The 19,813-nt window shown below is 38.9% G+C and overlaps 1 protein-coding gene across 1 annotated transcript; it reads right to left on the bottom strand.

Annotated features, from left to right (window-relative positions):
• Positions 1 to 994: 994 nt before the first annotated feature.
• Positions 995 to 10,045, bottom strand: SPIC (Spi-C transcription factor (Spi-1/PU.1 related)). Its single transcript, XM_009582519.1, has 6 exons — positions 9,969 to 10,045; positions 8,436 to 8,462; positions 7,714 to 7,807; positions 5,992 to 6,104; positions 4,960 to 5,068; positions 995 to 1,522 (listed from the first exon to the last, which is right to left on the bottom strand). Exons 2-6 carry the CDS (start codon positions 8,436 to 8,438, stop codon positions 1,095 to 1,097), a joined length of 747 nt encoding a protein of 248 aa, XP_009580814.1. The 5' UTR covers positions 8,439 to 8,462; positions 9,969 to 10,045; the 3' UTR covers positions 995 to 1,094.
• Between the last annotated feature and the right edge of the window lie 9,768 nt (positions 10,046 to 19,813).

The raw sequence follows: 19,813 nt of genomic DNA, 5'->3' as shown, positions 1-19,813 counted from the left end.
AATTGAATGAAGTTGAATAGAAGTATTTTGGCACAGCAGCCAACTCATATGAAGATACAAGTTGATCAGGTAACAGAAGTATGAGAAAAAGTACATTTATAGGTATCATCCTGGCATAAGGGGCTAGTAGTCTCTTTTTAACTAAATTTACTCCTTCTTCCCCATAAAAAGAGTGTAAAATCACTGAGCCTTTCAGCTACATTCCCATGTAGGAAAAGAGCTGGAGAAGAGAAATTGTATTTATATGTATAAAGTTGTAACTCCAAAAGAAGTTATAAATAACAAAGCTAGATTTGTTAGGTGAGTACAGAACTGCTGGATAAAAGTGCAGCTTCTCATATTAGTGGGGGAAGAACTGTAAATAACTTCATGAAAAGAGTAATCCTTTACTAACCCTCTCATCGTATGGTCACTTTCCCAGTGAATCCACTGCCAACAGTGAAATGTGCACCTGGCAATGCTAATACCGTATGTCAGGATCTGTGCTAAGATATGTTAATTCAAGTGATTAAGGATTAACAACTTGGCCAACAGGTGCACCTTCATATGGACTCTATTGTTCAGCCAGGCATTCACTCAGAAAATGTCTCTTAACAAAGGACATTAATGGAAAAACGCAGACAATAGCTTCATGAAGTTGGCAAATCTCTTCCCTTTCTAATTCACATGCACCCAACTGATAGGGAGTGCGTGCACGGTGGTACAACAGCATCTAAATTCTGATTGGAAATTTTGGGCGCATGCATAAAACTTCCAGTGAGTGTTGTCAGGATGGGATCTTTGATGTCCACTTTGATGTCCAACAGACAAAAGCCTTGATCCTGATCTTGGATATACCAGCTTGAATCTGAAGTAATTCCTCTGATTAATGTCATGGAGAATAGAACATGCCCTACAGCTGCTGGTTTTCTTCAACAGTCAATGACCATGTATCATTAACTTCAAAAGGAACAGAACTAGACCAACATCATTTTTAAAACCCTCCTCTTCATGTGTTTGTATGATATCTTAAAGGAAAAGCTATGTACAGAGAGGAGTTCCTGTGCTGGAAAGTATTACTAGCTAACAAAGGCCTGTTTACGTGAAAGACATGTCTAGCTGTTAGCATGCTGTAATGCGTAACCATTGTTATACATGTAATTATTGTAACTGATCCAGTCATCTGCACACTGATATTCTTGACTCGACTGAATGTACGGATGATAAACTGTTTCTTTTCCCAAGAAGTAAGATGGAGCAAGTCTCTGTAAAACAACAGCACTGAACTGGTATGTCAGCTTCCTTCGAATTTTAATGATTTCACCTGTTCTTCCATAATTCCTCAGGGCTCTGGCCATTTTCTGATATGTCATGATCTTGCGGTTTCCCTTTCTTTCTCCCCACAGCTCTGCAAGTTTCTCCTTGTTTTTGGAGACAAACTGGAAGACACCATTGGGCTTATCCACCCATTGGATGCAGTTTGCCATAGCTGGATCATACAGAGACTCATGGAGGTACTCAAACAGTCGAAGTTTTTTTCTACCTATTAAGAAATAAAGTACAAACGGTCAGAACAGAACTCGTACTTGTTTTAAAAGATGAGCAGTTGTCTTTTTCCTGGAAAGGATCTTACAGGCAAAAGCATAGGTAAACCTAATACCCCGTCACAAATTAAAAGATCTCTATAAACTATTCAACGGAAGACCAGCAACAGCAAATGGGATGATAGTTCTGAAACACGTACAGATCTGTGGTGACAGAAAGAGATTTGGTCATTAGAGTTTCAAGAGCAGGGTATTTGGGGATCATGACAAATATCTGGTGACTTCACTGTGCGGTAGGTCTCAGAAGCCACTTGCAGCAACCTTCAGACACATGCTGTGCAGGTGCATGGTCAAGGAACTCACTGCAGGAAATTACATCCTCAGGCAGGGCAGGAAAGAGGTTCTGGAGAGCCAATCTGAATGTTTTTGAATAAATGTTTTCCCTGCTTAATCGAAACTCAAAGATTTTGAGATGACTCAGTTTTGCCAGGTTTGTTTCAGGAATGTTTTGGGGATGCAAGGTAATCTCTGATATAAGAAAGGGTGAGTGGGTGAGTGGGAAGAGCAAGCTGGTTTTGAACCATAAACCTCACCTAGTCAATAAGGAGCTAGACCGTCTGGTGGCTGTAGTTTTCCAAATATGTGCAGAAGTGTCAACTTGCATTCCCATGCAGAATAAAGCAAGCTCAGTACTGCTATATTTGTCAGTTAACTAAGTGCTTCTCCCCAGAGGTTCAGCTCTCAAACTTAAGTTTACTAGTGAGGCTTATTTAGTTTCACTTAGGTCTTGTGGACCCCTCTCCCTGAAGTACTTCTAGTTCCCTTCACAAAGCCAAGGGTGACAAGAAGCTGCTCTAAGGAGGAAGAACTGAAGATTATGAGACAAAGAGGAACATTTTGCAGAAAGGAGAGTCCATGCAGAAGAACGGCTTCCACTTTAAGCAAAGTAGAAACAAGCAGCTGCGCCTGAAGTTCATAAAGTCTTGTCTTGCGTGGCTATTTTAAAGTAGGAACGGGGGAAAAGTGACAGTTGCTAAGGAACACTGAGGTCAAGCCAAGACGTCTGTTAGGGATGACAGTAATTCTGCATCTGGTGATAAGGAAAGAGGAGAGAAGTGACAGTCAGACTAGAAAGAAGAAGAGCCTGAAATCAGAGGTACTTTCCAAAAAATGAATAAAGTTTCATTATCTAAATAAAATTTGGCCTGTGACTAGAAGTACAGATTCTACTAGAAATACATATAGTATTACCAAGATGAGAAGCTTAAAAGCAAGCCGGTGAAGGACACTGCCTGGTCACAGTGAACACTTCTTAGTAGGTGACCTTCTTAGGTTCCCTCCAACCCCAATTATCCTATGAACCTATGAACCTATGGTAGAAGAAGTAAGATCAGGGGAAAATCTGCAGACTACTGTGGACTGAATCTCTGCTGGAAAACAATAGCGTAGCCATGTCTGCAGCAGCATCTGATTTCGTGCTGCCTGTCCTCTTACTTCAGCTGTCATTTCTGCCCAAGCTTTTATTTCTAGACACATCGTCTCTAGCTGATGTCTTGGTTTGAGAGGGCTTATAGGCTCTCATCTGTTAATGCAGCTATGTTTCTAGAGCCCAGCTGTTACCTCCAAATGTGGATGCACCAGTTTCAGCTGGGGTTAGTTCACAGATCTTAGTCCTGCACATCATTGCACAAGCTAGTGGTGTTCGTTACCAGGCTCTAAACATCAGTCTAAGCTGGCAGGCTAGTGTCTGCAGGTTTCTAATGTGGTCACTGGAGAGAAGCATGTTCCTCCACAAGGTGTTTCAGAGCGTCTGCATTAGATTTCTCTTCTGAATTGTCCCGAAGCAGCCTAATTCTCTCTGGGTGTGTCTAACTCAGATGCAGTTCTGAAGTATCTCTCTTGATTGTCTCCACTCACCGAGCTTTAGTTCAGATCATGGAACGGTCTTGACATGCATCAACTGGACTCCTTTCAGAGGAAACCTAACTCAAAGATGCTTTCCAGAAGCATATCTAAGTCACTGCAGCTTTCAGAACTTGCGGCCAGCCTAGAGATTGCAATAAATAAACCCTTGTGAAACACTTTAAACACAGACTTTGGGTCCTCAGTACTGATTGTTTCATCTACAGATCTATTCCTAAAGGGACACACTACTTGTTAATGTACAGAAAACCTCTCATGTCTCCATAAGAAGCCAAGAGGACTGAATTTATTTAGGTACAGTGGAACTATTCCCCCAAATCACAGTTTCTTGCAGGAATATCGCCACGGACACAAAGAAAGCTATAAGAGGACACAACCCCCCCCATACGAATAGTCAGTCATTCTGAAAATTTATGTAGGCCTTCTGGAAAAGCAGATTGATAATAATGTAAAGGAAATATGAAACAGGAAATGAAGTTTAACAGAGCAGTAACAACTGAAGGTGAATTCAGATACTGACATATAAAATTCCCCAGTGCAACACTGGGTAAGACTTAGGAAAGCAACATTTCTGGATTGAAAAGTTTTCATTTGCAATGGTGAATTTCAAGTACTAGAAGTACAGAACTTGAAAGGAGAGGCTACTCTTCCCATCGACCCCAGGAATTTGTAGTAGTAGTAGTAGTAGCTGTTAAGCAATAGAAACCGCAGTGTTCAGCATCAATGGGGAGAGATGATACCAAAAACTGACACCATGTGGTTAAAGTTGAGAGAAGGGGATTTCAAAAAGCAGCAAACCCAGGAAGCTACTCCAAAAGACCCCACAAAACTAGGTGCAACAGCTCAGAGTAGAAGCTGTGTAAATCTCATCTAGCAGAGTCATAGAAAGAATGCTGAGTCCCAAGCAAAAACCAAAGAATGAATGCAATAAACAAATGAAGTACTGTAATGACCAATGTCACCCGACCTATCTATATCTGCAAAATAGATATCCACTCAAGTAAAGTCAACCAAAAGGAGCACAGAAATAGATGTAAAAATGCATCCTGGAAGTGACAAAAGCTAAGAGGTAATTTGAAAAGTAAACAAAGAAAAGCATAAAATCAGGTGCAAAAATATTCATGTACATGAAAAACCTTCAAGAAAACCACTCCTTGTTGGACCACATAAAACAAAATAAGTTATTAAAGTGGATAAAGATGTTATTGATAGCTAGATTTACTTCTCTGCATGAGACTTCATCCCAGATGATTTGGAGTGAAACACATCTCTGGTTTGTTTTTCCATGTACTAAACAAGAGAACAGAATAAGATGATAACAGATTTATCTTACCTTATGAGATTTAGCAGATAGGAATTGAACACTAGCAGCTATATTCTAGTTACTATTAAATGTTAACTTATGTTTTCCTGCTAAAAGTAACAAAAATTAAGAAAAAGAGAAAGTACGATTTACTAAGAGATTTTTTAAAGTAACATAATGTACATATCAAGATACGCTCTTTCTACACACCTTTCCCTGCTTTTGGCTGGCCAGCAGCAGCATGCATCGCTTGGTTTTCTGGAGTATTCTGCAGCGTATGGTAGACAGTCTCATCAGCATAAAAATCCGCTGCACTGTTCTTCAAGAATTAAGACAACAAAGAGTTACTAATACAGTACATTCTCTGAGGAAAAATAAACTTTCAATTAACTGCAATTAGTAGCAATTAACTGCCTGAAGCCTTCAAAATGCAACCTTTCATCACCTCACCCATGGAAGACTTTTCTCAGCCGCAAAGGCATGCAAGGTACTGTACCAGCAACAAGCAGCACCAATTTATGTCCAGTGGGAAGGACAGCCCACCAGGGGAGAAATTAAGAGGGAAAACAGTAATTGCCTCACTCTGGACCTTCAACCCTTCTGCTGGAAGCAGAGGAGGAACAGTGGACTCCATTTCCAGAGTTAGTAAAAGGGCTCGTTCCTGTGTCATGTTGACACTAATCTGCTGCTTGAAAATGGGCTTTTGTGGAATCTATTTACCTGAAATTATCTCCCCTGCAATATTAATTTTCCATCACTTCTGGAGGCCACACTCCCAGTGTTTTTAAGAATGAATATGGACTCTGCAGGCTGAAGCTGAGCTCAGAGTCCAGATAATGCTGGTCTTTCCAGCACTCTTAAAGCAAACTGCTGGAGAAGAAATCAAAGGCGTGGTACTTTCTCCCAGTGGCAGAAGTTATGCAGAGGCTGGAAGTTGTTCTCTGCCTGTTCCTGGGTAATGGAGAGAAGCCCTTTTCCCTACTGTACTGATAGGTTAGTTTGTTAGTTGTCATGTTACATGATGAACCACAGAGGAGCATGAGAGGCAAACAGCTAAGATGAATCCTAAAAAGAGACCATAAAACATGTTTTGCAAATATTTCCCAAGGCAGTTTCATCTGAATCATGCCTGGCCAGACTGAATTTCTATTAGAGTTAGCATAAAGATTCATATCAGAAATCTCAAATGGGCAGCCAATTTTCCATTTATGTCTGACTGTTACTAGTAATCAGTTCACTTACAATCACATTTCTCCAGCTATACCCTGGGTCCTCTGTAGATGGTGCTGCAGAGTAGCTGGGACTTGCTCGGAAGTGGTGGTGGTGGTTGATCACAGTCAAGCAATTTTTGTAACCTGAGAATTAGGAGGATGGAGTAAAAACTGAGTGAGTAAAAGGGAGAGAAGAGGGGAAAAAAACCAGCGGCAAACAACCTAATATGCTACCGTGTCTGTCAAAAAGCATTTATCCTATGGTTGCCTTCTAGATAATAAACTCTCCAGAGCCAAGATGTTTCATATCAGCAGGTTATCCAACATGTACTGCTACAGCTAATCACACCCTTAGGCTGGTTTCGTTTGCCTTCACGATGAAAAGCAGAGTTTGTTAAGATAAAATGTAAGATATTTCATAGTATTATCAAATAGTTTGGTTAATTGAAAAAGGAGGGCTAAACAGATCACCAAACATAATGAATGGGCATGTATTAGAAAGGAAAAAGGAATGTCACTCAGTTCTTCTGCAGGCCATTAGTACAATGCAAGTAAGAGTCTCCAATCGTGAATGAAGTGAAGGAGCATCAGAGCATCTGCAGTGCCTGAAAGAATGACACGGAAGGAACCCAAGACCTTAGGATGTTTAAAAGAAGCAGAGGAGAACACTGGACTAAGGCACTTGGAATAAATTACGCACTGCAGGTGGTCAGAAGAAGATTTTGGATGCTACATCTATTGCAAGTGGAAAAGTGGGTGCAGCTGTGGGACGTACTGAACACTGAGTTGCAAGTGTTTAAAACCTCTCTCCATTGGCCCTAACAACAGATACAGGCAAGAACATTGCAAGAAATTATATATAGTGGGTCCTTCAGCATGTGTAAATTACCAATGCAGTGGAGCCAAAAAATTATTAACAACAGCTGAAGATATGGCCCAACTGGTCTTATTCACATTTCAGTATGTAATAGATAAAATGTAAATAAACTTCCTTGTATGAAATGCATTCCACACAGAAGACAATAGATATTTTGTTCTGGACTTAGGGGATTTGTGATGTAGCCTTTTATTTTCCTTTCCTTCCATTTCTATTTACAATGTAAAAACACCAAACACAGATTTTAAATTTTATAGTAATTTAATTGCCAAAACCTTGCCTGAACTGGAACAATTTACAGCTTGCCCGTATTTCAAGTTTGTAAAGTAGAAAACTCTTGAGGCCAAGAAAAACACTTTTCTATTAATTATCCAGACTCAAACTATCATTTCTACATAAAAATATTTAAAATGTATATTTTAAAGTAGAAAAGTAATTGTGGAAATTAATTTCACCTGTTGAATTCTTGGGGTTTTTTCCTTCCTTTTTTTTTTTTCCACTGGAATTCATTGTTATACGAGCTTATTCACAGCATAACAGAAAGGCATTTTTCAATTAAAACATTAAAACTGGAAAATGGCTGTTGCACTATGGTCATACATCCCCTGACTGTAGGAAATCTGAGCTCAATGCACCTAGACTAGTACTGGGGGGAAGGTAGAGGGGGACTGTCCAACAGTTTCCCTGTGCTGTGACATGGAAGATGCATGCCACACTGGGCAGTGCATATTATTCCCCCTTTTCATCCTCCCAATGTACCCCTTTGCTGTCCATTAATCCACCTCTGGGAAATAACGCTCCCACCTACATGCCTTCAGATGTACTTTCCTTAAAAATACAAAATGGTAAATGAAATGGAATAATGGTCTTTTTTACCTGGTGAATACTGCATTTCTCTGTCAGAGTGCTGCTGCAGTACTTCTAGCGCATCTTCGAAAGCCTGGCCCAGTACGTCTTGGTCAGGAAAACTCTGCAAGAACATTTTTCAGTCAGGAGCCAGAAATGACCAGGCTGGTTCTTTCAACATTGTCAGTCGGAAAATCCCAAATAAATACAGTGATTATATAGAATATACATCCTCCTGGAATATGTATTCTGCAGGCACTGAGGCATTACCATAATCGTTTACTATTATGAGAAAGTTCTCACTCCTTTGAGAAGTCTCTTTGAGGTCAGTGGGACAACTCACACGGGTAACATTACTCACTCGAGCAAATGTTCCAGGGTTCATTTCCTTAATTTGCAACAGAAGTTTACATAAAGGGTGTTGCTGCCATTGGAGTGTTTTATAGTATGTAATACAGAGGTATGTATCACTTGTGCAACATGATTTATGAAGCCAAAGTTATCCTTCAATAACATTGATATGACAAAAATTATTACGCACAAGTTACGAAGTAGTTATGCAGAGAAAATGCTATACTGTGCCAGTATAGGAAACCAAGTGTGGATTTCCAGAAAACTGTTTATTGCCATTTTAGAATAACTTGTTCTAAAAAGCTAAAAAAACCCTCCAAAATCTGAGTTTGCCCAAGAGTTTTCTGTAGCATATTTGAAGCACTCAATAGTGAAAGAGAATAAAGGCATTATAGACTTACCATTATTTAGATATCAAAACTTGAATCCTGTTTAAAATAAACAATATTTTTAAATTGTATATTTCAAAACAAACAATAAGTCTCTCAGTATAAATAAAATTAACGAAATCAAATTAACTCCACATTATTTCCAGTGATGGAATAAAATATATTTAATAATACAGATAAAAGTAATTTAGAATTAGAAAAATTAGAAAGTGGTATTTTAATGAAATTAAATAATTGCAACATTGTATTTTGTTTTTTTTTAATTCATACTATTTTTTGTTACTAAAGTTTCCAGTTTTATTAATACTGTAACTCTTAGATTACTATCCACATCATTGTAAACACATTTTTAAAGACATTATGAAGTGAAAATGTGTTATTGCTGACAGTCAGTCTTAGCACAACTACTAATTTCCCAAAGAAAATACTGACCTGAACAAATGCAAGTGTTTAAGTAACTTTTGGTTTTCAGACATAGTTGAAACAAAGTTCGTTTTTTCCCATAATGAAGACAGCATATGACTGTATATGAATATACATAAACTCTCTGACTAATTGTGAGTTCCAGAAACAAATTTGATTGTTTAATAAACAGTGAAAATAGACACATTTTCAGTCAGTTTAACATGGAGTATACTTCATATACAACATTACTCAGCAACAATTCCTTACTAACTCCTTTTTTATTTGTTACAGATTTTTTGTTACAGATTATAATGATCAGGTTTTGTTGCCTTACAGTTTTTTTTTTTCCTGTTCTCTTTTACATCATTATTTAAAAATTGTAACAATAATAGTAAAAGTAATAATAATAATAATATATTCATCAGCATTTTACTCATTAAAGGTTTGAGTTTAACCTGTTAAAAATATTGGAAATTTTGTCAGTGGTTTCAGCAGATGCAAAATTGGTGTCTGTGTGATGTTTTAAAATGCAAAGAAGAGACAAGATACATACATATAAATATAAATGAGAAAGAATTTTATCCAAGACTCACCATGAATGTTATAACCCGGTAATTATGCCTCAGATAAGCATGTTATAAAGTAGTATCAAAATTTGTAAAATTTTTTTTAAGTCTTGATGACCAAGCATATATGGTGGAATCCTGGTGATTCAGTAAATTGAACTCACTGAAGTCGATGGGATTTTTCTCTTTGACTTCAGTGCAGCAAGTATTTCGATAAACTGATCTAATTTTATTTTAAAACCAGAATGGGCCATATTAATCCTTTAGCTGCAATGGTGGCCACAGATTCTTGGGGTATAGAGCTGTAGAAATTAAAGACGTGAATCTCCTTTGTAAAGACCCTCACAGAGTGTTCCCCTAATTGTAAATAATTCACTTTCCACAAATTGCTTTTCTCTAACTCAAACTCCTTGACAGAACATCTGCAGTCATTATTGACGTCTTTGAAAGCCTAAAAAGGTACAAGTATCGGCAAGGTACTGTTGCATGGTCATACCATTTACACAGCTGAATTCATACCAAAAAAGAAAAAGTGACACCTTAAGTAAGTTTAAAAAAAAGTCTGAACACTTACCTAGAATTTCAACTCCACACGCAACACAAGAATATGTCTGTTTACATAAAATAAATGAAAGACTGAGTTCCCACAGCGATGGGCTGGCAAAGGGGCTGCATTAAATAGCTGATTTTAGGGAAGTGTTTTGGTTAGGGATTTTTTTGAGAGTAAAGGTATAGCACACTGCTAGCATGGCCCTTCATTCTGCACAAAAGAAGGGTGATTTATACTCATATAAAATAAAATTAAATGGTTTAAGTATTGTCCAAGACATGTAGATTCTAGGCACTGGGAGAAACTCCTTTGGCTGTGGCGCATCCTAACAAACCTGTCACTGGTACGTATGTCTGGGGCAAAAACCTACATCCCTCATCTGTCCCATATAGACTACAGCGGACCTTGAGGTTTTATCTGAACCTCCTGCTTAGCTCAGTGTAAGCAGCAGACCAAACTAGACCCCAAAATAAGAATCTGAGGGAATTTCAGAACTCTGCTTCAAAGCCCATGTTTGTAGCCCAGGCCCAGCTCTAAAGCATTTATTAAAGCATTCAGTACAGATTCAGACAAGCTGTAGTTGCTGATTTGCCACACACTTTCTGAGCAGCTACAAGCCATGATGATGCATCCTACAGGATAAGAACTCTATGTTTTTCAGTACAAAACTTCTTATTGCTGACATAATCTATCCTGCCATAGCTCTTTGCAGTCAAGTCTTTCAGAGGCACATTTTACAAAACTTCCTCAGCATTTGCCATGAAACTGCCGTAAAATAGTAATTACCTCTTACAATATTTGTCTGTACTCCCTCAACGAATAACCTTAGTCAAGAACTAGCCTGGTTATGAATGCTGAGTGGAAGCAATTGAAGCCAATGTTAGCATCAACCATTATCTGCTGGTTTCAGATGCAAGCCACCTTTCCAAAATTTGCACCACAAAGTTTCAGAATATCTTTTTTTTTAGTGAAATACATTAATACATGTACGTGGTTTTTTGAACTACAAGTTCCATTTTGTAGCACTTCTCTGGCATGACTTGGGCTTATAAAGGGAAATTAACGGGCAACTGTGCTCTTAAAACATCAAAATGTGATTCAGCACTGGATTTCAGGCCAAAATACGATTACATGATTAACTTCCTTTCCACATACAGTTAACTTTACTTTGCAACATGGGAAAGCATAGATTTCATGGTTCAGTTCTTTCCTGAAGTAGAAGTATGTATCGGATTTAAAATTATGAATGAGCTTCAAGATCCCTCCTGGGTTCCTTCCGGTAAATGATGTGCTAATAGGCCCTCTGATGATGCACTCTGACCTGCCTACTCCTACATCTCTACCTGAAGCTGGGCAGTTCCTGTTCTGCCCTCCTGTGCTCCCCACTCATCCTGGCCATGAAGCTGCAGGGGTGGCCCCTGCGGAGGAGGTTAGGGCTGTCCTGTGCTGGTCACAGCCAATTCCAGCTGGCTCTGCAACAGATCCATCACGTGCCAAAGCGGAGCTCATCAGCCATGTGTGCAGTGGCTCTCTGAAAACATACTGAGGAAAGGGTGTTTTGCTAAAGGTGGGACAAACCTAGGAGGGAACACCAGAGGGGACAAGGGAACAAGGGAACAAGGGGACAGGGAGAGAAACAAGGGAATGAAGGGACAAGAAGGTCAGAGCGGTTGGAGGTGTTCTATGACTGAGCAGGCACACCCGCAAAGGGACTATGGCCCACAGAGAGCCCACACCGGAGCAGAGGAAATTAGTAAGAAGGAAGCAGCAGTGGAAGAAAAGGGTGAGAAACAAGGAGAGGCAGAGAGAAACTGCTATGTCCTGACCCCAATCCGCTGGGCCACCCATCGCCACACCGAAGGGACTGAGCGTAACCTGGAGAGATAGCAAGAGGGGAGGAGATGTGTCTGGAGTGCAGCTGAGCCTGGGAAAGGGGAAGGAAAGATGTTTTAATGTTTGCCTTCTTCGCTTCCCAATACCCAAATCAGCAACTAAGTTTATTATGGCAATAAATTAAGTTAAATTCCCAATGTGTGTGAGCAGCTGTGTGGATGTGTGGCTGCTGGCCAGGGCCAACACACCCCAGTAGTAAAAGAGGGTGAAGGTTGAGAGATTAAAGCTAATGGTTTTAACGCCATTAAAACGATCAATCTTCCTAAATCAAATTGCTCGATCAGAAGGTTCTCATTTCAAATAAGAGGCTACACCATAAGGCAGGTCAGCAAAAGGTTTGTTTTCAGCGGGAGTGGGAAGGTGCCATACGTAGCACAAACACACAGCATAAAAACAAGAGCAAGCGCTGTCTCAATAGGGTAGATTTAAATTCCATAACCCATTTGTGCATTGCATCTGTGGCCCATCACAAGCTCAGAGCGAGGGCTCAGGCTACCTCCCTGGGAAGCCTGGAGGGCTTCGGAAGAGGCAGGGTAAGGTACAGCTAAGGACTGAGCACCAGCTCACACTGACTGCTCACTCCCCGACAAATCACAATACAGTCAGGGCAGGCAGCATGTGGGCCTCTAGCGAGAAATGTTATTACAGAAGAAAGCCTGCTTTGATTTTTGCATTGCGTGGGAAGATGGATTTCAGATACAAGCCTGTGAAAGAGAACTCACTATTCACATTTTAATGTCTCAAACAATTGATGTGCCTGATATCAAAGTTTGAATATCAGTTAGAAACCACAACATGAAGCTCTTCTTCCTCCATGTTTTAAAAATAAACTTCCAACAACAGAATGATTGTTTAAGTTTCAGAACTTTCTTTTATCCTTGCTTGGCACTCAAAGCTAGTTCATAGTAATGGTACAGAAGAAGCATTTTACCTCTCTTCGAATAAAAGACAGAACTAAATAATGTATTACAGCACTTGTCGGAGGGCTCGAGAAAGCATAGAGACTCTCACATGAGGCATTGTTCAAATGTAGGATAGAAACCAGTCTCTCCCTTCCTGAAGGAATGTAAAACTTGAAATGGCAAGTTTTCTCACCAGGCATTTGTAGCTTTCTCAGACCTTTTTTTGAATGTCAGGCAATTTGTAACTGCCCAAATAACACAGATAGACCACTCACGATAGAAGTCACCTCATAGAAAGAAAAAAAAAAACGTGGTTGTAGAAATTACTCCGTTCCAGGGAGTCATTTGCCCGTATACAACAGACTGCCTACCAACTCAACAATCTCCAGCAATCAGAAATTGGTGAATGTGACAGCCACAGAGAGCTTCTGTGCTTACATACTTGTTCAGGCCCTTGGCAGACCCCTTTGCCACCCCTCTTCTGGCCATGCAGCTCTGTAATAACCTTTGTCATGAATCCTCATGGGTGTAGGTTCACAACAATTACACAACCACAGATGCTGTCTCCCTGAAAGTGGAAGGGTTGAGAGATTACATGCCTGTGCTCACCTCCTGAGTCTAACCATGTTGACCAGCGAACTTTCAAATCTCTGCCATTATGCTGCTTCTGGTCCGCTCCATTCACCGTTCAAAAGAAACTGGGAAGTTTCTTGCAGCAAGGATGCAGCCTTTTCTCTACACAGCAAGAACAGGGATCAACACACGGACCGCTCTCTTCTTTTTCATGTAGAGTGCAGTGATAATCCAGGCGTGAGTGTTTTGCAGTGAATCGGTCTGCAATCTGAACTTCAAATTAGTGGGCTCAGAAACCGCCTGAATTCACATTCCCAGCCCCAGAATACAATGAAAACTCTCCCTAAAAAAAAACCAAAACACCAAACAAACACAAAAAGGAAATAAATACTGCTTAGTAGCAGCCTAAGTACTATTGTTTACCATGATTTTGGTCAGAAAATTTAGTGTAGAATACATACAGAAAAAAACTGAAAGGGAACACAAAAACCAAAAACACAATTATGGCATCATATCATTTAAGCAAATCAGATGATGAAATTGGGTCTAACTATTCCATTTGTGTTGGGAGACTTTAGTTAATGCATTTCAACAAACACAATTGTTTATTCAAATAGCAGAAGATGAGGATGTATCGTAAGTTCAAACTCTTCACTTGCCTTACAAATCATTCTACAAATGGCAAACTCTCTGCAATGCAAAATATAGACTTTTATTGTAATTGGTGGGGTTATAGTATCGGTTCCTTAGCTGGCAGAAATTGGTATCAATTTGTATCAAGAGCCACCAAAGCCAAAGGATCACTGATGATCTGTACAAACAGAGGTTCTGGCTCACAGTTGATACTAGTATTATTTTCAGTACAGTAAGGGGAAACTTGCTGTGCCAGCACTAATGTTGCACATTCTTCCCTGACTTCCTAATTTATTTTAATTCTTTGGCTACCTTATGAAGCATTACAGTTGGTTAAACAGAAAGACTGGCATTTTTGCATTTTAATCCTTGTAAGAGCTCTTTATAGTTACTTACAGGGCAACATTTTTTTCAAAGAGCTTTGTCCAACCATCGTCTCCAAGTACATCTTATGTATGAAGCTCTTTCGCTTCTTAAGGAAGAAAAAATATATTGAAAATGTTTTGTGAATTGAATTTTAAGCCTAAAATGAGAGATTATCTCAGAGTCATCTCCTTACCTTTGAATATGAAAACTTTGCATATCACATTGGGATTCCCATCTCAGAATCATGTTTTTAATTTTAGTATTGCTTTAAAATATTTTACTTTTAAAATGCTTTAATACTTTTAGAGTTAATAGTTTTCTAGACTTATAGGTCCAAAGAAAAAATGTCTTGCTATTTCTTAAAAAGATACTCTCTACTTTTAGACTGTAATTTCAGAATTACATACAATTATCTTAATGTAAAGGATATAAATAGAACCACTGATATGTTTGAATCTTAATTTTTTTCTGCCTCAAGAACTTATGATCCAATCTTAAAAAGAGATATTTACTTGGCTAATTTTACATCTGTAACATATTCCACTTAGAACCATCAAATAATTACAGTCACAATATCAGGTATTTGGATAAATCATTGCAGGGGCTAGGTCTAAACATTTAATTCCTCTTCTGGGGCCTAAAAAGAGAAGTGCAACATGAAGGCTGAAGCTGCATGAGTGGGCAGATCAGCTCTTCAATGGAAAACCCACATCTAAAGCCCCCACTTTACAACTCGACCCAATATATTGGTCCAGTTGTCCGTGTCAGCAGGGCTTCTCAGGAAGTTTCTTCTTTGGCTCCATATAACCAAAGGAAGTGACTTTCTGCTGGGAAGCCCCGTGAAGATAGAAAACCAGAAACCACAACAGAAGCACAAGGAACTAATAACAAAAAGTGCATTGGGGGAAAAAAAACCAACCACCCTAAGTAAAAGAAGATTTTAACGTGAAATATGAAATAATTACTTTTATTAATGAACAGGTATAATGAGTACTTCCTTAAATATTAGGATAGCTAAAACACCTACAAGTCAATAATACTTCAGTGGAAAACTATCAGAGCAAGACAGGAATAATAATATGAGAGTATCTCATAAAAATAGCAATGTATGAAGTAAAGACTGTCATTAGGAGGTGAGCCTGATAAAGGGTAAAAATGGAAGTCTTTTACTTAAAGAAAGAAGAACACAGTATTTTAATAACCCTTAATGGTGAAACTGGGGAAGCCAAATAAGAACTGATCATTTTCCAAATAACTGAACTATTTGTGAAAGAAACATGCCTTCAGATTCAAGGGGCATTTAGATCATTCAGGATTAACTCAATACCCCATTTCAATCCCATTCCCCCTAAATCATAAAGCTGAGATTTGACAAATGTTAAGAGTAGGTGACAGAGCCTTTTGAACTCCAAAGAATGGAAAAAAGCAATTGTGTCTATTTCAGAAAAGCTGAAAAGACAGGCATACAATAGCTACTGTATCATCTGCAACCATAATACAACTTAGAAACCCTGCTTTTCCACTGCATAACTTATGGCCAGGTCAACAAAAAGCAGACTTTACAATTTAGGTACTGAAATACATATGCTTTAGGTGTCTCCAGAATGCAATACGTTACTGTCCTCTGAAGCTCTTGGAGGCAGTTTTGTGTCTCAAAATCGAATCAGCAGCCGCAGCACCACGCAGGAAGTAAAAACACTTTATCTAGCTAGTAAGAAACAAGGTGTCTGAAATCTCAGCCCCTTCTTTTCTTTTAAAGCCCCACTGGGGAATAGGGCAGTGGTGTGCGTGCTGAATGATGGCAGCGCTGCCCCGGACAGTAGCGATGTGGGTTCAGTTGCCTCCTCGGTTTCAGGAGTTTAACCTCACGTTCCCCACCATTCAGGAGAAGGCCCTGAACAGTAGACCTGTTTGTTAAACCCAGGCTATGGCACTTCTTCACCTTGAAGCTGTGCCTCAGTGGGACATCTAAATTTGAATCTCCATTAACTGTTGAAAAGGCTATTGCCAAATCTCTTATTTCCATAGCAAGTGTTCATGCCACTGAACCGCAACACTAAAAAGAGGCAGGTCTTACCCACATTTTAAAACAAAGTATCTGAAATCACATTAGGTGAAAGGTCTGTTCATTAGCGTTAGGAATGATCTAGAAACAGCTGCTAGCTTGGACAGTGCAGGGGACCTCAGACAGGAAAAAGTGCAGCATCTGGATCTTGGGCAGCATTAGGAAGAAAGAAGGCACTGATCTAGTCAGACTGGGTCACTTCTAGACATGCACAAAAGCAGCATTGCTTCTTCAACCTGGGAAAAAATCGAAGGGGAATGGCAGAAATCTATTAAATCAGTATTAACTTAGAGAATATGAATAAAGATATAGATTATAGTTCTAATACAGTCCTTGTATTAGAAGGTACACTAAAGGACACCACAGGAGGTAAGTACACAACCCGCAAAGGATACTGTACTTCACACAACAAATTGTTAGTTTACAGAAGATATCAGTTATCTACAGGATGTTGCAGAAATTAAGAAATAATACCTTTTCAAAAAGCAATTGGAGGAAAATCTGCTCAGGGCTATTAAATATGGAGATATTGTTGAATTCCTTGAGCTACAGATCTTTGGGGAATGCCAGGATGTCTGCACATGGTGACCCTTAAGATGTGTTACATTCAGATCTCTAATCATCTAGAAAACTTGAAAGGCATCTGGAGAGATGTTGATGAAATTAAATGCTTACAGAGTTAGGCAACTGCAGAACAGTGCTTTCTAGCTCACTTTGTGTAAGAGTGCAAAACTGTTTCCTGATGATAATACTTCCAGGTAGAGCCTAGAAACAAATCTGAGGGGGTGCCTATTTGAGAAAAGGAAATATTCTCAGAATATATACATGCCTTCTAAGAAAAGCAATAAAAGCATGTAATAGTATGGTTGCTGGCTGCAGTGCAAGAATTTGGAATTGTTGGTGGGACTCATTTTGTAGCTCAAAAAACAGAGTATGTAGGGAATGCAAAATGTGTGCCACTTTAGCTGTGAGATGGGGGGAGGCAGCATTTAAAAACAAGGCTTAAGAAGACAAGAATGGCTGAAATGACTCTGACCAAAAGTCCATCCAGCTCAGTATCTTGTCTCTGACTGTTGCTCACACTGGATGCCTAAGGAAGTGCGTAAGAACAGGAGAAGCAAGGAGACCGAGTTTCCAGCGATCAGTTGCACACAATTGCACACTATGCTTCTTGTGGCTAACATATTTGCTTCCATGAATTTCTTATTCTAACATTCATACGAAAAAAGCAGAATAACCACTGATAGCTATTATCAAGTCTCAGAATAGGTTGACTTTAAAGGACCTGCACCAAGGTTTTGGATACAATGATGATAGTTATCACAAAACAGATGTAATTGGAAAAAAAGAAGGACAGAAATTTAAAGAAAAAGTAAAAGAAGGTCTTAGAAACTCTGTAGCAGATTAAAAAAAAAAACCAAAACAATTAAAAGACCTATAGCAGACTTATATAGGAGAAAACAGTATAAATGCAATGTAACGCTAACATTTTTAAGACAAGATACATACCAGGTTCAGGCAGACAGACCACGTAAGCATCTCGTGAAGGACCACATCTGTAGTTGTTGAACAAGAAGAAAAATCAACATCTATTATTAAGCAGGCCCTAAATTATCTTTAAATCCTCTGTAAATTACCAGCAATGGAAAAATATGCCTATAGCAAAAAGTGGTGGAAGAAAATCATGGGGCCAGCCTGGGATTCCTAAGTCTGTTGAGCTAGAGAATAGAAATAATGAGTGCACGATTAACGAAAATACCAGTATTATACATTATAAGAATACAAGGTGCTTTTTTCATTGTAAGAACACAAGCTGACCCTTACCTTAAATGAAATTCAACACTCTACAGGATACTAGGCCTATGAAGTGTATGTATTTCATTTATAACTTTAAAATAGGCAGAAATAGTATGTGATACCATAAAAAAAATAAATTTCCACTTAAAATGGGAGGAAAATGTTTTTAACACAGTAAGTGTTTTCTGCACCACTTTTCACAGAAAATATGCAATTTCATCAGAAGACCAAGAACTAGAAGAACAATCTGTATGTTGGCATTACCATCCTGAAAACTGAAAAGATAAATCAGTTTGGGCTTTCAACCAAAAGATGAAATGCTCCATAGGCATTTTTCTCCAGCTATTTCTGCTGCAGGTACTTTTGTCTTAAATAATTATAAAAAGGGTACCCTGACAGGCTGGCCCAAATGCCGCAATGTGCAACAGGAAGGCCAACGCCCTTCCCAGGCAAATGCACTGCAAAGTGAATATGTGCCTATATTTTCTGTCAAGGCAAAATGTGGGATCACATTTTGACATCATTCCCATGCAAGTTATTACTATACTACATGACTGGTACCACAAAGTTAAGAAAATGTTTAAGCGTGCAACCACTAAAAGCATAGCAGTTTAAGCCTCTGCCAAAATGTCCATTTTCAAGGACAGACATCTACATTAAGTTCCACCAGGGAGTTGGACAGATATTTCCTACACAGGGCTGAGATGGAAAAAGTAGAATAGTGAAAACAGGTCATCTGAAAGGAAGGAAGCTGTATGGTTGGGAGGAAGATAGTAATAAATAGTTGTGAGAGGTAACCAGTTGATCTAGTTCAGTTGGAGACACGAAAACATGTCTGACCTTACAGTACAATGCTCTGAATAAAAGCAGTTAAAATACAAAAACTATTTAAAGCCATTCTAGGTGTTATAATTGTCATATTACAAAAAAACCCAGCACATTCTGTCTTTATTGAAGGAGTAGAATGAGGTCAGATTTCTGCCAGAATTCTAGGTAAAAGAAACACATTTTAAGGAACTTTAGAGCAGTAAAGGAAATTCTTTAAAAATAGAATTCCTCGCTACTATATTCCGAAGGTGACTAAAAAACAGCTGTCCCAAATAATGGGGCTTTATGCTTTGATGAGGCAAACAGTTATGTGGGCATAAAGTGCTATGACTAGCAAATAAATGCTTCCTATATTATCAGGGAAGTGCTGAAGAAGCACTTAGGCTTTGGGGATTTTTACAAACTGGTGTTAAAGAAATCCTGTATCTTGATGGTAGGGTAGGAGGCATGTCGGTAAAATTGTTTCCTGGCTTGGAATCTTTTTTGAAAGAGAATTTTCTAAAGCTGAGTGGTTTTTGGTTTTAAATTTCAAATGAAACTGTCTTTTTGCAATGGCTTCTATTTGGCCACGGTCTTTTCAATTTCTTTTTGAGGTAAAAGAAATGGTAAAATCTAACAACTAACTTGTCTGTGAGGGTTTTTTCCTACATTCCATTGGGTAAATGGCTAGAAAAGTGAAATATAAGGGGAAAAGTTATCAGTTAAGATAAAAAATTAGGAATGCTTTTTTTGGCTGTGTTGCCATTCCCACTTCCACTCAGCCACAGAAGCCCACAGAATCAAATAAACACATTAAAATCTAATTCCTTTGA

The sequence above is a fragment of the Fulmarus glacialis genome, unplaced genomic scaffold (genome assembly GCF_000690835.1).
Source record: "Fulmarus glacialis isolate BGI_N327 unplaced genomic scaffold, ASM69083v1 scaffold25687, whole genome shotgun sequence".
Lineage (NCBI taxonomy): Eukaryota > Metazoa > Chordata > Aves > Procellariiformes > Procellariidae > Fulmarus > Fulmarus glacialis.
Note: the sequence above shows the minus strand (reverse complement) of the source record. Positions and strands in the feature narration are given on the sequence as shown.

Excerpts from the sequence above, each read along its gene's own strand:
- SPIC (XM_009582519.1), bottom strand. Across the intron at positions 6,105-7,713 it reads AGAAATGCAGTATTCACCAG|GTTACAAAAATTGCTTGACT; the intron begins GTAAAAAAGACC and ends CCTAATTCTCAG. Across the intron at positions 5,069-5,991 it reads ATAGCTGGAGAAATGTGATT|AACAGTGCAGCGGATTTTTA; the intron begins GTAAGTGAACTG and ends TAATTCTTGAAG.